At 40.9% G+C, this 16822-nt stretch overlaps 1 protein-coding gene across 2 annotated transcripts in view; it reads right to left on the bottom strand.

The window, feature by feature from the left end:
• Vwa9 (von Willebrand factor A domain containing 9) overlaps positions 1–16822 on the bottom strand; it is a 32756-nt gene extending 15934 nt beyond the window's left edge. The window contains exons 1-8 of one of the 2 annotated variants that reach the window (XM_005393717.2): positions 16481–16822; positions 11884–12167; positions 10010–10117; positions 6661–6816; positions 5768–5886; positions 5073–5215; positions 2114–2206; positions 936–1080 (exon numbers count right to left, since the gene is read on the bottom strand). In XM_005393717.2, the coding sequence (XP_005393774.1) occupies positions 936–1080; positions 2114–2206; positions 5073–5215; positions 5768–5886; positions 6661–6816; positions 10010–10117; positions 11884–12105 (986 nt within the window). In that variant the 5' untranslated portion in view covers positions 12106–12167; positions 16481–16822. The remainder of the gene's footprint in view (positions 1–935; positions 1081–2113; positions 2207–5072; positions 5216–5767; positions 5887–6660; positions 6817–10009; positions 10118–11883; positions 12168–16480) is intronic. The other variant, XM_005393718.2, reaches the window with a different exon arrangement.

Here is a 16822-nt window from a genome sequence, read left to right as displayed (position 1 = left end):
TGGGCAGAATTTCCAGAGTGTGAAGCCGCAGAATTTCTTTTCTGGAATATTAGGTAACATTCATTTTCCAAAATCCAATTCGTTTACTGTGGTGATTGTGTGACTTTGGGAAAGATCTCGACCTCTCTAAGCCTTACCTCATCTATGATGCATGGTTAACATCAATACCACCTGCAGCGTGCTGCTGTGACAGACTAAGTGAGCTAACACATATGAGATCCCTAGAGGAGTACCTGGCGCATGGTGAAGTACCCAGTGTTATCAGCACTGTTTTTCACTTTATAGCTGCAGAGTCTGTGAATTCTGCTTTGTTTTTCTGTTTTTTATTTTATTTTATTTTTTGTCTTTTTGAGACAGGGTCTCGCTATGCAGTTCAGGCTGGCCTAGAACTCACTGTGTAGCCCAGGCTGGCCTCAAACTCACAGCAATCCTCCTGCCTCAGCCTCCTGAGTGCTAGGTTATAGGCATGTGCCACCACTCCTAAAATGTTACAGTAACCTGGTAGCATTGCTATAATCAGAATCCAGGTATGCGAAATAAGATTTAAAAAGAGGGAAATTCTTTTTTTTTTTTTTTTTTTGGTTTTTTTCTCTGGTACCGGGAACCGAACTCACGACCTTGCACTTGCCAGGCAGGTGCTTTGCCGCTGAGCTAAATCCCCAGCCCCCAAAAAGAGGGAAATTGATAAAGAATATAAGCAATATACAGGAATGAAAAGATTCACTCCATACTTATTCTAAGGAATGATTCAGAGAGTAGTGTAGAGTAGTAGCTTAGGAGTTTAAACAGTAGTTTAGAAGGGCAGAGGGGAGGGTTTGGCAGAGGTGATGAAGACCTATTTCCTTTTTCTTTTTTTCAGAAAAGTGACACATTTCACCCAGGGAACTGATTATATTCAACCCTTCTGTCCAACCAAATGCAAACAAGTCTCTTACCCTAACTGGACAATCGCCACCATTCCTTCCACTTTTAGACTGCCATGGAGTAGGACACAGAAGTTGGGTATTTTGCCTGCAATCTGATTGGCTGAATTTTCATCTTCGTTGTCATCAGTGATACCAGTACCCACCTCGTCCCCTTCTGTAAAAACAAGACAGGTTAGGTGGGGATTAGCTGCGGAAAATCCAAACCCCAAGAGCACGCTTGGCTGTGGACAGCCTTGAAGAGAAAGTATATAAAATTGTAAAGGAATCTTATAACAAGCTGAAAAAATATATCCCAGCATTCTAACGTCCACAAGAAAATCATATGAATTTCATTTATATGAAATGTCCGGCAGTAGCAAAACAATAGGGACAGAAAGGATATGAGGGGTTCTCTGGGGCCAGGGGGCTGAGGGATGGTAGGCAAAGGCAACAGGGTTTCTTTTGGGAGGTAATGAAAAAGTTCTAAAATTGACCGTGATAGTGGTTGTAAAGCTCTGAAAATTGAAAATTGCTTTATTATACACTCTGAGTGGGGAAGCATATGGTATACGAATTACATCTCAGTAAAGCTGCTACCTAAAGAAAGTCTGTTTCTCACAGTTGCAGTAGGAAGATAGGTTAGACATTAGCAGGAGGTTTCAGGCACACACCTAGACAGACAGACAGTGTTCAAAACTGCCGGATCCTGTATGGCCGGGATGCAGGACCCCAAGGGTACATGGCAATTACACTGCAAGTGTCTTGACTGGATCCAAACTCCAGGTTTTCTCACACCCTGCTGACACGTGAGTCTTCCTGTAACTGCTCCCCTCCGAGAACACTTGTGTGCTCGGTCTTGTTCAAGGACTTTCTACTTCGACAGGAAGAATCTGTCCAGGTTAGCTTGGTAGCAACGGTCCACACAACGTGGCCTGACTGTGGCTCCCCATAGGGTCCCCTACACATGCACCTCACTTTGCCCATTTTCCTCCTTGGCAATTACACAGGTGGGCAGAATTTCCAGAGTGTGAAGCAGCAGAATTTCTTTTGTGGAATATTAGGTAACATTCATTTTCTAAAATCCAATCCAGGAACTATTCCTTTTCTTTAAAGTCTGCAAAATGGGCCAAGCTCCTATCCAACATTTAAGAATAGCTCTAGTTAATATAACGCTTCATGTGCATCAGAGGAACAGAAAGATAACTCACCTTTGTTAAGTGCTATAGGTAAGACCAGGTGTCTGGACAGAACTGGGGGACTTGAAATATCAGCTATGTCAATAAATCCCACTATTTCTAAATCTGAAAGGAAAGAATCAGCATATAATCAATTCACACAAAGGGAAAGTACGTTATTTTCTATGCAGTGGGTTTTACAAACATACTGTTTAGGTGGAGATTTCAGTGTGACTGAGAAAGCTATCAGACTTTTCTATGGAAGACAAATACTTTGCATTTTAAGAAGCTTAAGAAATAATTGTCTATTATCTAATGAATTTAAGTTAAAAAACAAATTATTTTTATCAGCATAGTTCTCTAGCCAAGGCAAAAGCTTAAAGGTCAAATCTCTGTGTATAGTCAAGGGACCTTTGGATCATCGGGGTAGGGTTGGGGGGGCATTAAAATCAAATACTTCTGCAACAACCTCTTTCAGCCTTCTTTGGCAAGTAAATGTTTCTGTGAGAAAGAAATGCATTCTCCAACAAACCAGTATGACAATGACTTCTTTGCTTTCTAGAAGCTGTATTGAGCTAGGTGCAGTGGCACAGCCCTGCAACCCTAGCTACTCTGGTAACTCAGGCAGGAGGACTGCAAGTTCAAGGCCAGCCTGGACAACTCAACAAAAACCTCTCAAAAAAACAAAAAACAAAAAAACAAAAAACAAAACCAGGGACTAAGGATGCAGCTCAGTAGGAGAGTGCCCCTGGGTTCAATCCCTAGTAATGAAACAAACAAACAACTATACTAAAAACCAATACTATTTGTTTTCTTTTTGGTACTGGGACTCGAACTCAGGACCTCACACTTGCCAGGCAGGCACTGCGCCACTGAGCTAAATCCCTAGCCCACTACTATTTGTTCAAAACCTAAAATAAATAAAAAATAAAAGAATAACTAAAACCTTTTTAAAAAAAGTTTCTTCTGAGAAGGGAAAAAAATATATATATATATACATATATACACATACACAAGATAACTAAGATAACTGTACTACTAATTTCTATTGGTTTATTGAAAGGAACAGTTAATGCTTAATTGTTGGATCAATTTTGCATGCCTATATCTGGTCATCTGAGCAACTAATCTGAAGATAACAAAATGCAAAATAACAACCATTGTTAATTTCCTATCATCTTGTTTTGAAATTCTGTATTTTTTTTTTTTTTTTGGTTTTTCTCCGGTACCGGGAACCGAACTCATGACCTTGCGCTTGCCAGGCAGGCGCTTTTGCCGCTGAGCTAAATCCCCAGCCCCACTGTATTTTTTTTTTATTCTCTTTAAAATAAAAAAAATTAAAAGTTTCTTCTGACTATATAATTAACATGAAAACTTGAAAAACATTAGAAGTTACAAAGAAGAATAAGAGAATAACTCATACTCATCACAAAAGAAACATCTATATTTTTTGTTTGTTTGTTTGTTTGTTTTGGTTTTTCTCCGGTACCGGGAACCGAACTCATGACCTTGCGCTTGCCAGGCAGGCACTTTTGCCGCTGAGCTAAATCCCCAGCCCGAAACATCTATATTTTACTGAATTGTTTTTTAATCTTTCTTCTAATCAACACATGCCCATAATGTCACAACAGTTTTAAAAATCAGAAGCACAGTGAGAACATCATTTATCTGAGACCTGCTGTCATTACCGCCCTTAGGTGAGTAACAGCTGCATCAGCACAAGCAGTTGGACAGTTTTCACTCGAGTAGAAAAAGGCCCCCAATATCTTTTGTGGCTTAAATATAAGCTCTAACAAAGGTCATGGACTAGAAGTTTATACTGGAACGAAGTGGCTTATGGAGAGGCACTGAACTGGTCTGAAGGCAACGAACACCGGGAGCAGCTTACTGCACTGCTGTGTGGTCACAATGGAAAGAGACGGATGCTCTGCTTCCAGACAGCCAACGGCTAAAAGCACAAAAAACAAAAAGCCTGTCCTCACAGCCCTTCGTTCCAACACCTCTAGACCCAAACAGTGAACACCTACTGTGCACCTAAGTTACTGACTGTCGGCCACCAAGGCCCTGAGGCTGCAACAGTGGCTGAAAGTTACACCCAGCCCTAAGAGGTTGTATTACATGCACCCTGCACTCAAGGAGTCTACCTGTCAACAGGAGACAACTCTCCTCTCCACTCCTTGCCCTTCTTGACTCTGCACTGCCAGCCACAGCTAAGCATGGGTGTCGCCAATCTCAACTAAGCTGGGTACCAGCAACAGGGACCAGGGAAAAGCAGCAGTACACTGCTTTCTTTTAGTCATAATAAGCAGCAGGGCTAAAAGAGTGCAATATATCAGATCTCACAGCTTACAGACCATCTCCTTGAGCCCACCCACCCAGCCAATAAAGGCTGGGCAAGTATAGCTGGGGGTGGTAGTACACGCCTATAATTCCAGCACTCAGGAGGCTGAGGCAGGAGGATTGCTGAGAGTTTGAGGCCAGCCTGGGCTACAAAGTGAGTTCGAGGTCTGCTTGAACTGCACAGCAACACCCTGTCTAAAAAAGACAAGACCAAAACAAAACAAAATAAAGCAAAACAAAAACTGAGGAAGTCTTCCCAAAGTCACACAGTAAGAGTCACGGAGCCAGGAGCCAAGTCTAGACGACAGCCCTTCACACAGGACTTCAGTTAGGGTGCAAATCGATCTCAGTATCTCTATGAAGAATCACCTCAAAGAGGTCAATGCTAGTAAATCTGGCCATGATTTCCAACTGTAGCAACGTGTGACAATGATGATTTAGGACCAGAGATTAAAGCACGATCACCATAAAGGATCAATAATCTGCCACCCTCTACGTAACACATCCACTGATCCAAAGTGCTGACGACACTAGCACCCTAGCATCAGAATATGACATTCTTTTTAATCATCCTAGTTGATGAACAAAGTAAAAGTCATAAGAAAATAAAGGGAACAGAAAGAATAGGAAGGAAGTTCTAAAAACAAGTTACCTGTGTTAATGACTTTAGGAATAGGATCAATTTCTTCATCCACAACAAAAGGCTCTGGCCGGGGGAAGACCTGGACGTCAGCGGTTAGGTGGCCACACTTGAGAACAGCATGGAAAGGTGTGTATGCCAGGTCTATCAGCTTTCTAGGACATGATGATGAATTGTTATAGAAAGAGTAATGATACATAGAAGAGTAATCTTTTTTGTTTTGTTTTTTTGAGACAGGGTCTCATTATGTAGTTCAGGCTGGCCTTGAACCTCCAGCAATCCTCCTGCCTCAGCCTCCTGAGTGCTGGGATTACAAGCATGTGCTATTCCACCTGGCTAGAAAAGTAATATTCCACAACTGCAAAGTTTGTTTTCCCTTCACAATGACTCCAAACTAAATCTTACTGCTTGAAAACCAGAACATAATCTCACATTTTTTGGTGAGGAAATTTTAATTCTGAAAAACCCAAAAGCAAGTTAATCTTTGAAACTGCTAAATTATAGTAAAGAAGTCAATAGCTATAGACATCACATATTTAATCATGGTTAATTTAAAAGATAGTGAACTTTCAAAAACCACTATTAGTAATCATTTTATCTGAGATATGGACAATTCGGGAAAAATGAACTCACAATTAGAAACTGCCAAATTATGATACTGGATTATAAAGAAGGCAAAAAAAAAAAAAATTTAAGCACATACTTACCCAAACATAGACTGTACATTTTTCAAGCACAGGGGGCCATCAATAGTAAAAATTTGCCCTTCACCGTTATTTAAGTCTATGAGACGTTCAAGGCATTCCAGGGAATCCGTGCTTTGAAGCTACAAAGCAAGAGGTGACCCCTTTAAAAGTGTACCAATTACCAAACCATCACCAGCACAGGTCATAGCTACCACAACACAGGCAAGAAATAACTGAGCTGATTTTCTTAACAGCTGATACGAGACAGAAATAACCATGACAGACTCAAAGCTACCAAGAGGAATGTTCTATAAAATGACAACAATAGAGGTATTTCATTCCCAAGCAGTTTAGCAAAGATTCTCAGAGGAGATCACAGTTAGTGTTTACAAGGCATCTTCCCTCCAATGTGTTTCTAGCACCTTTTGGCAAGAACCATCATTATCAACATTTTACAGAAAGAAAAACTCACGTGAGGGAAGATGAATTAACTTCCCAAGTAAATGGGAAAACCAGAAAGTTAGGTGTTAAATGCCTTAGAGAAGTGTCACTTTACAAAAAAGAAAAAAAAAAAAAAACCCGAAGTATACCTCTGTCAACATTTCTGGTGGAACAGAGACAAGAATCATGACCTAGAGAAATAACTAACACCAAAAAGGGTCAACCTTTCATGACCCACGAGCAGGATGGGTAACAGTTCCAGCCATACTCCCAAGACGGGGCAACACTCGGAAATGTCAAAGAACACTTAAGACAGGAGCCTTTCCAACAGACACAGTGAGCAGCCCCCGGTGAAAACAACGGAACACAGGACTACAGCACATGCAGTAAAGTACTAACAGGGTATACTCAAAAATAACTGGAGCCCTAAGGCTTATTTAGTTAAACTGAAAAAACTCAGGCAAAGGTATTACCTCCTCCAAATTTGCCATGCACATGATGTACAACTTAGATGGGAAAGGGAAAGGTAGTGGAAATCTGTTGCTCTCACTTCTTTGGCTGTGAGTAGCCAGGGAATGTCGCAGCGACCCTCTACCAATGCCAAGACAGCCATCGGTCACCAGAACCACCTGTGTGCAAAAAGATAGAGGAGGTTGATGTGTTAAATTACGTATGTAGAGCAATTCCATTTCACAGTGTTTCACTGTTAGAAAGGGGTCTGAGGAAACTGACATGATGGGAATGTTTTTATCTTATCTGTAGCAGTGGTTACACAACTGTATGCATCTGCCAATTCAGTAAACCATGTTTAAAATCTATGCATCCTACTCTATTTCACTTAAATGCCAATAGCCTTCCTCTGAACACTTCTAATTTTTACTTAGCTGTAGTAAAACTAGAACTCTATCTCTTAAGGAGTTAGGACTTAAGGCATCCATGTAAAAACAGCATGATTTGTTTCACATCTGTTCCTTGGAAGTACCAGTCCCTAAGTTTGAACTTTGCCACTTTTTTTTTTGGTAAAGGGCTACTTTACTTGCTCTCCCAGCTGTCTTTTTTTTTTGCAAAGTTTATTTTTAAACATGACAAATTCTAGCCATAGCTAACTACAATGACAAGTGTAAGAGACATTTAACAAAAAGGACATAAGATCTTTTAAAAAGTGCATACTGAAGAACCGAGTGCAGCGGCACATGCCTGTAATCCCAGCTACTCGGGAGGATGAGGCAGAGCGATTTCAAGTTCAAGGGCAGCATGAACAACTGAGTGAGACACCATCTTAAAATAAAAAATTTTTAAAGGCAGGGGATAAAACTCAGTGGTAGAGTGGCCGTGGGTTCAATCCCCAGTATTGCCAAAAAAAAAAAAAAAAAAGTATACTTACTCAACTCATAATTTTAGAAAGCCAGTAAAATACCCCAACAACAGAGGGTAACTGCAAAACCACTCTCCTTTTCTTCACTGCTTCTGGGCAATCCTGTGGGGCAGAGATTTATCTATGTCCCAGCGGAGGATTATTTTTGCTTTCTTCGCCTAGTCCAGTAACTTGATAGTAACGAGCCATTAAAGCAGTATCAGGTGTTGCGCCACATGAAATACCGAGACTGGCACTTACTTCCAAAGCCTCAGGATGCTTAAGCGGTCCCCTGAAGGGAGCTCATCTTTTGGGAAGATGATCAATGCACTACAGGCAATTTTCTTTTAAGAGTATCACCAACTGCTCTATAGCAATTTGCTTCTCACACCAGCTTTTTCAGGTGCTATGTGATAATGAATTATTTTACGTAATGTCAGAATGGGACAGACTTTACTCAGATAATGAAGACACACAGTCCATTTATCTAAAATCTTGATTTAACAAATTCTAAATTTATAGAAATTTGGTACTGACTGATTCTAACAACCACAGTGTTTTGGGTCTGAGCCACCTGGTCTCAGCCCGGTCCCTTGCTGTCAAGGACCAATTCATATCAAACTCAGATTCTTTTTCAAAGAAAGAAAAACATCAAAGGCGTAAGTCTGCATGGTGTACAAGGTCTAGCTCTTAAACTTTTTCCCTGAATTTTTCCACAAAGACCACAGAAGAAACAGCAAATAAACTGTGCTACCTGCTAGCTACCAATTCAAGAGGATACTGACAACAAAATTTCATTTGTTCTGTATATTGTTCAGAAACTAGAAGGTCCACTTGTATCAACTGGCCAAAATAAACAAAACCTGAGAAGTGCCAAACTTTTATTTCTCAAAAGGAACTGATCAAAGGGTATTTACCAGCTTCTTTAGCAAGCATCCACCAATGTCATTTGATTTACCCTTAGTAGTAGGCCAAGGTCTTCTTGAATCCAAGAGTTTATATTCTATCAAACATTGGTTTTCACAGTACGAAAAAGTTTTTAAATTTACCATTTTAGTATACAATTCTGACAACTACATCCAGTTATGTAACCATCCCTGTAATCTAAGTAAATAATTCTACTCTTTCCTATATTTCTTCCTCCTTCTTTTGAATCCATCCACACCCCTCCCTCACTCCCACATGATGACAATCTCATTTTTGATTAAAAAACAAATACAAGGGATACCACTGATACTACTGAGAAATCCCGTATTTGCCCTATAATAAAATGTCATGCACTAGGCAACAGCAAACTATGGCCCCCAGACCAAATCGAGCCCCATGCCTGGGTCTGTGGATAAAATTTTATTTGAACACCCATTCACTTACTTATTAACTAAGGCTGCTTTCATCCTGTAAGAGCAGAGTTGAATAATTGCCACAGTAAAGCCTAAAATAAAGAAAAAGTCTGCTAATCCCGGTGCAGACTGTTATGATTTTCCTTTTGGCAATATTTGTTTTCTCCTTCTGACTATACTACTAGTTCCCAAAGTACCTATTTATAACTTCCCATTCTTTTTCTGCTGCTACTCTGCTCTGATTTGACACTAATCTAGACCCACTGTGAATTCCATGTAAAGAGCAACGGGTTTTGTGACATTCATGATCCCACTTTTATTTTTTATTTTATTTTATTTTTTGTCTTTTTGAGACAGGGTCTCGCTATGCAGTTCAGGCTGGCCTTAAGCTCACTTTGTAACTACCAATTCAAGAGGATACTGACAACAAAATTTACACTTCATATTTTTACATATGCAAGCAAAATGTATTTTTGCAAGCAAAAATTTATATTTCATATTTTTAAAAATTCAAGCTACATTGATCCTGGATTTCTAAATTGTCTAATGATTATGAAACTGCAGGTCTCGAAGGCTGGTCTCAAACTCACAACGATCTTCCTGCCTCAGCCTCCCAAGTGCTGGGATTACAGGCGTGCGCCACCATGCCCGGCCTATAACCCCACTTTTAGACAGAGAGGTCAGAGGGGTAAAAGCTGGCTGAATACAGGTTACCTTAGATAACGAAGACAGACTGTATTGCACTGACGTTTACCATTCCTGTATTGCACTGACGTTTACCATTCCATCACTCAAAATTACAATCACTCCTTCCAGCAGGTGCAGTTCTCAAATTCCACCATGGGCCCTTTGTCTTATGCAGGCATTACTTGTTCGCAGTAAGTCAATTTACTAGGAAGATGCCTTCCTTACGGCATAATTCTGCTGCTTTCTGAGCACATTAGTGTGATTTAGATTAGTGTGGTAAGATTAGAGTGACTTAGTACCTTCTTTAAAAAACGATACCAATAGTGTAAAATGTAGTTTGTGGAAATTACAATGCTTGCTGTGTTGGAGCCTGAAGAAAACCAAAGCACCACAGTGATTAATGTTTTTAACTTGAGGCAACAAGAAAGAATTGATCTTTACCTGGCAAGGAATTGCACCACCCCATTCTTGCTGCACAATATTGCAAACACCAACTAATGCAGACTCCAGGCAGGTTTTGTCGTAATCATCCATATTACTTAGTGCTTCCTTTTTGAGTAAAAAATAAAGTTATTATTATTATTTTGTTAGAAAATAACACAAACTATTCAAAGTATGGATATTACACAGGGGACCCTGAGTTTGAAAGTCCAAAGCATAGGTCTTTAAAGAAAAACAGTAAAACACACTTTTGCAACTACAAAGGATAATCAGATGAGCTTCTTTGGCTCTACCCTTTTAAGTGACAGTCGACATTTCTCCAAGTTTCTATCCTTAAAGGGGACCCTGAAGGGAAACACTTAAACGTATCACAAAAACAATGACAAAATCATTGAGTGTTAACTGTATCCTGAACACCATTCTAGGCACTCTACATGGACTTTATCATCACATCATTAACCTCCTTCGATTGAAGAAACTAAGGTATGCAAAGATGAAGTAACTTTCTCAGGTCTCGTAACAAGACACAGCAGAGCCTGGATTTTCACTGAAGCAGACCTACTGCAAGGTGCCCCTGCTTAATCATTACCCCTCATTCTTTATGTTGCAATTTTCTATTTCAGAATGATGGGACACCATAAATCCTTAGCTTAGTCACTTGTAAGAAAGCCAGCGCAAGCTGGGTTCACTGGTACCTACCTGTAATCTCAGCTACTTGGAAGGCTGAGACAGGAGGATAATGAGTTTCAAACAAGCAAACAAGTTGGTCTACAAGTGAGACCCCAATCCCCAAAACAAAAGCAAACAAACAAATAAGCTTTTTTTGCAGAAATTGGACTAGTCTGCCTTTTTCTTTTGTTTTGTTTTGGGAAATAGGGTGTCAATAACTAGTCCAGGCTAAACTTGAAGTTGCTAAGTTGCCCAGGCAAGCATAGAACTCACAACACTCCTGCCTCAGCCTCCGAAGTGCTAGGATTACAGGTATGCACTGCCACACCCAGCCTTAAAAAAATTTTTTTTTGAGTTTAATTGGAACACAATGCTGTAGCAAAAATTTATACTTCATATTTTTAAAAATTCAAACTACACTGATCCTGGATTTCTAAATTGTCTAATGATTATGAAGCTGCAGTTTAATCCCATAAATACTTACTGATTTCTGGCACTGTGATAAGCACTGCTAGAAAGAATGATTTAGAGATGTCAGAAATTAAATTCTTTGGACATCACAGAAAACACCCTGGAAAGCAAATACTTACCAATCAAGGGTTTTTTTGTTTTGTTTTGAGACAGGGTTTCGCTATGTAGTCCAGGCTGGCCTTGAACTCCCTTATGTATCCCAGGCTGCCTCAAACTCATAGTGATCCTTCTGCCTCAGTCTCCTTGGTACTGGAATTACAGGTGTGCACTCCCATGTCCAGCCCAATCAAGGTATAAAAATTATAAATTCTTGGTTTCCATATACCAAAGGTCCTTGTTGGAGAGTAATATCATTTTGAAGTACTCTACAATAAGGGATTTTTTTTTTTTTAATAAAGGAGAGATATTTTTCATTTCCCCAAGTTTTAAGGGAAGGCAGAAAAAAAAGTAGTGTTGAATCTAAAGATGCTGAATTTTAAGGAGCAGAATACTGCATCCTGAGATACTCTCCTTTCTATAGAGAAGTCCAGAAAACCAAGAGAATAAGGCGGCAAAATCTCTACCTCACAGCTCCACCATAGAAAAGCATATACTAGTTGTAGATCTTGCTTTACAGCTATATATATCAGTACACATACACTTATTATTAAATAATTCCAAGTTCTACAAATTCAGTGTTACATTATAAAACGTTTTTGGGTCTTGTACACAGAAGAACGTATTCCTTTTTGTACCTGCAGGGTGTTATAATCTCTTGTGAAAGGAACCATCAACTCCCAGAGCGATGAAAAAACCACCAGGGCTGTGAATTCAAGCTTGTAATTCGTGGCCATGTGCTCAAACAGCATTGTCAGACCATGGGCTGCTAAGTGCTTGCGCTGGTACTCCTCGGACCCCTCGACAGACACGGGGCGGGTCATGGAAAGGGACACGTCCATCACCACCACTGTCGGCATGGTGAAGACCACTCCAGCGCTCCCAGCCAGAATGCAAAGAGACAGCTATACGCTGAGAAATGCTGTGGAGAATAAAAAGGCCGTACATGTCATGGGAAGGAAAAAAACTGTTCACCATAATTTTAGGCATTTTTCAGAAATAAATGAAAGCACACTGAAACTGAAGAGAGGGTGATCTGTAGAGAATGTAGTTAAAAGGTAGCAAGCAGCTTAGTTCACTGTGAGGACCATTCCAGAATCACTCACTAAGTGGCTATAAACAAGGGGCCACCACAAGCATTTCTACTGAAAACAATATTAAATTCAAATAGCCCGTGGCTTTCGTACTTTCCATTTATTTTATTTTTTTATTTTAAAGAGAATAAAAAAATAACAAAATAACAACAACATAGACAAGAACAAAAACAACAAAAATGATATAGGGTTTCAAAACAAGATGATAGGAATTAACAGTGGTTGTTATAACAATATGTTATCTCCAATGAAGTTGCTCAGATTACCAGATGTAAGAATGGGAAATTGATCAAACCATTACAGAGGATAAAAAAACAAAACAAAACACAAAAACATCAGAAATGATATGGAGCTTCAGTAAACAAGATGGAAGGAATTCACCAATGGTTGTTATATTGCATATTGCTGCCTTCAAATTAGTTGCTCAGATTACCAGATATAGGCATGCAAAGTTGGTCCAAAAAAATGTAAGCATTAACTGTTCCTTTCAATAAACAGATAGACATCAGTAGTACAATTATCCCAGCTATATATGTATGTATATGTATATATAGATATGTATGTATATATTCCCTTTCTTTTTTCTTTTTCTCCTTTCCTTCATCCCAATTGCTCCTTCCCTTTGAGCAATTTCTTTCTTTTTCACAGTATCTATTGTACATTTTGGGTTTTATTTACTCCTTTAGTTTCTTACGCTAGGGAGGCAATATGATGTTTACACATGTGAGTCTGGTTTATTTCACTTATGAGTATGGTCTCTAGTTGCATCCATTTACCTATAAAAGCCTCGAGTTTATCTTCTCTTATAGCTGAGTAGTACTCCATTGTATAATATATCTTTTTTAATCCACTCCTCCGTTGATGGGCATTTGGGTTGTTTGCCATATTTAGCTATGACACATTGTGCTGCTATAAACACGGGTGTACATATATTGCTGTGGTATGATGTTTTCAATTTTTCTGGGGAAATACCCAGAAGGGGAACAGCTGGGTCAAAGGGGACCTCTAATCCTAGTTTTGTGAGGAATCAAAGAGTTGGTTCTCTGAAAGAATAAATAAAATTGATAAACCCCTAGCCAACCTTATTAAAAAAAAGGTAAGACAAACCAAAAAGGAAAGAAACATCTTTCCATTTTTACACAACTTAATACAATAAACATACCTACACCACCTCTCCAACGCTAAATTTACTGAGCAACATTTCTATCTACCATCTGGTGGTGCCCTTGTACAGTATATGAAACTGTCCATTCTTTTTCTGCCACCAGCACTGTAATCAATGCAGCGGTTCAAGCCCAGCCTGGGTAACTCAGTGAGACTCTCATCTCAAAATGAAACTGAAAGAAGAACGGGAGATAAAAAAGAATGGTAGAGTTCTTGCCTAGTATGCACAAAGCCCTGCGTTAAACCTCACTGAAATCTTATGCAATCCCCTTTTTTAAAGAAAAAAAAAAAAAATTAGCATGAAAAGACATTTCTGTGCTCAAAAATAATGAAAAAAGTCCATAGATGCACAGACCTGTTCATAGGGCTTCAGTTCTTGCTACTCTATTATTAAGCAAACTATAGTGTATTGATACAATGGAAATATTATATAATATAAAGAAATGACACAGATATAAAAATATTTATATAAAGTATTAGTAACTAAGAAAAGCAGGTCACAGGGTAAGTGTACACTGCTTCCAATTTAAAGATTTCTGGTGGATATAAACAGGTTAGAAATTTAATGTTCATTAATTAATTTTTTGGAATTCACTTCAAAACATTTAGCAATAGTCAGGCATGCTGGCACATGCCTGTGATCCCAGCATTCAAGAGGCTGAGGCAGGAGGATGACTGTGAGTTCCAGGCCAGCCTGGGCTACACAGTGAGTCCAAGGCCAGCCTGAACTACATAGCAAGGCTGCATACAGATTGCTGGTCTAAAATTTCATTTCTAAATAGGCTGCTGGGAACCCAGAACATAATGGTTCATGGAAACAATGTTATAAGGAGTCAGGGACTCAAGTCAAGCAAGAAAAGCCTTTTATCATACAATGGCCATAGATACATTTCAAATACAGTAATGTCTCACGTATCCAGCACCAATAAAGTGAAATCAGAGATAAGAATTAATTTCTGACCCCTACCAAGTCCAAAATATTTAACATTTTGATAAAAAATTAAAATATGTAACCCTCCTCTGTCTCATTAAACATGGACCAAACATAATTCACTCTCTTAAAATGACCTAGCATTGCCACTCTGAGTACCAATACTGCACTGTCCAGCACTTAGCTGCACTGTTTCTCTATCCCAGCAGAAAAATGAGTTCAAACCTTACTGAAGATTCTGACAAGTTCTACTGAAAAGTCAATTTACTAACTCTGTTTCCCATTTAACTCTTCTTACCTAATTGCTGTTAAGGTCTCAGGGAATAAATACCATATAGAACACACATAGAAACAACGCCTTGTGCCTGCCTGGCAAGCGCAAGGTCGTGAGTTCGGTTCCAGTACCGGAGAAAAACCAAAAAAAAAAAAAAAAAAGAAACAACGCCTTACACGGAAGGGATCACTGCTGTCCTGCTGTGTTGTGGGGGCCTTCCAACTCGGATTTTAGTTTTTAGACCTTAAGTATGCATTCCACTTTTCTCAGTAATCCTCTGTAATCATTCTCCTTTTTCCTGCTTTGTTGAAGTGTGACTAGTATGGGCTGGAAAGCCAGGTAATTAAGCTTGTTTAAAATGTATCCAAAGTCAAAATTAACAAGCCCGGAGAACTTGGGGGCATCTTCTACAGCAAGATGCATGAGTGGAGGTGTGTCAACTTGGTAATATTTTGTCTACTCAGTCTTTACTTCTGTGCTATGCTGCTCAAGAATTGAAGGCCTGTACCATACTGGTTCAACTACACTACATTAGACTGTAAGCTCACTAAGAACAGCGCCCAGGTCACATTTTGCCCACCTATGTCTCCTCCGAACTTACCAGAGTAACTGGCACATAGTAGGTGCTCTACAAATACTGGATAATGTCCAGTGAACCACCCCTAATCACCAGATACTGTATAACAGCAACTCTTTAGTAAAATATATTACAGATTTGTATTCTGGTCCGCAGAAGCACATTTCTTTCTCTTCTCTCAAGTCTGAGACATCAGGGACTCTACACCTGCGACCAGGTAGAGTTTATTCAGCTCCTGTGGTACGACCATACATGCATGCAGGCCTTTATGCTGTTAAAAGTCAAATATCACAGGGAGCGCTTTCCTCACCTAGGAGAAGGGGAAATCCTTCACACAGACCTAGATGAGGTCTCCGAAAGCACTTCTGGTACCCATGAAACCTGCTAACACTGGCCTGGGGGACCCCGACTGTCGCTCTCGCCCCGCGAAGCCACTCCAGCTGGCTCTTCCTCCAGAAGAATGCATCTCCCCAGTGGCAAATTTGTGGGAAAACACTTTAGTACTCCGTCAGGTTGTAAGCACAGGGTTAGAGAGGGAACTGAATGTTCTGAAGAAGAATGGCTCATGCAAGCAGTCTTGACCTAATTAAAATAAAACCGGGGCTGGGGATTTAGCTCAGTGGCACAGCGCCTGCCTGGCAAGCGCGAGGTCGTGAGTTCGATTCCCGGTACCGGAAAAGAAGCCAAAACAAAACAAAACAAAACAAAACAAAACAAAAAACCCCCCAAAACAAAACCAAATAAAAATCCCTGCCCACCGGTCCGGTAATTTTGTGAGAGCACCATGCCTTCCTCGCTCGGGCTGAACCCGGGCCTCGCGTTTCCCTCGCTGCGCTACCCTTTCCCGTGTGTGCCGTTCACATAAAGTGCTCCAGACAGCTCGGGTCTTCCCTCTCAAGAACAGCCCGCGCCTGGGGGTAAATCTAAATCTTAGCTGCCTGACTTTGCATTAAATGCCAAGTCCGCCCAGAAGAGCGCTAGGTCTCCACCAGGTACACGCAGGTCTGTCTCCCCGGGAGCTGATTAAGATGCGGACGCCCAGGAGCTCCCCTTTGCGACCGTCCGCCCCACCGGCCCCTGCCGGCTGACCCGCCCCGAGGGCGCCCTGGGCGCCGAGACGGCTCCATTCCTGAACGTCCGGCCTGGAAATACACAATCCCTACATTTGGGTCGCAACCGACGGAAGTGCTTTTACCTTCAAAATCCGTCAAAAGCACTTGAGATCTGGAAATCTCTCCTGGGAAGGAGCGCGCCAGGGCAGGGGCCGAGGCGAGCTGCGGCGGGGAGCTGCAGAGGCCGGGCGCAGGGCCCCGCAGCCAGCGCCCCGCAGACGGCTCCCGAGGCGGCGAGAAGGCCGGGCGCGGGCCCTGCGTTGTTCTCCGCCCCTAACCTTTCCACAAAGAGCCCCAACGGGGAAGGAGAGACGACCCCGGCACCAGGCACCCCGGCCTCCCAACTCACACCGAGCCCATCGGCGGCCACGGTCCGTCAGTTTAAACTTCCCGACCGCGCGCCACATCCGGAACTATTGGGCCGC

The sequence above is a fragment of the Chinchilla lanigera genome, unplaced genomic scaffold, assembly GCF_000276665.1.
Source record: "Chinchilla lanigera isolate Chin_1 unplaced genomic scaffold, ChiLan1.0 scaffold00049, whole genome shotgun sequence".
NCBI classification, from domain to species: Eukaryota; Metazoa; Chordata; class Mammalia; order Rodentia; family Chinchillidae; genus Chinchilla; species Chinchilla lanigera.
Note: the sequence above shows the minus strand (reverse complement) of the source record. Positions and strands in the feature narration are given on the sequence as shown.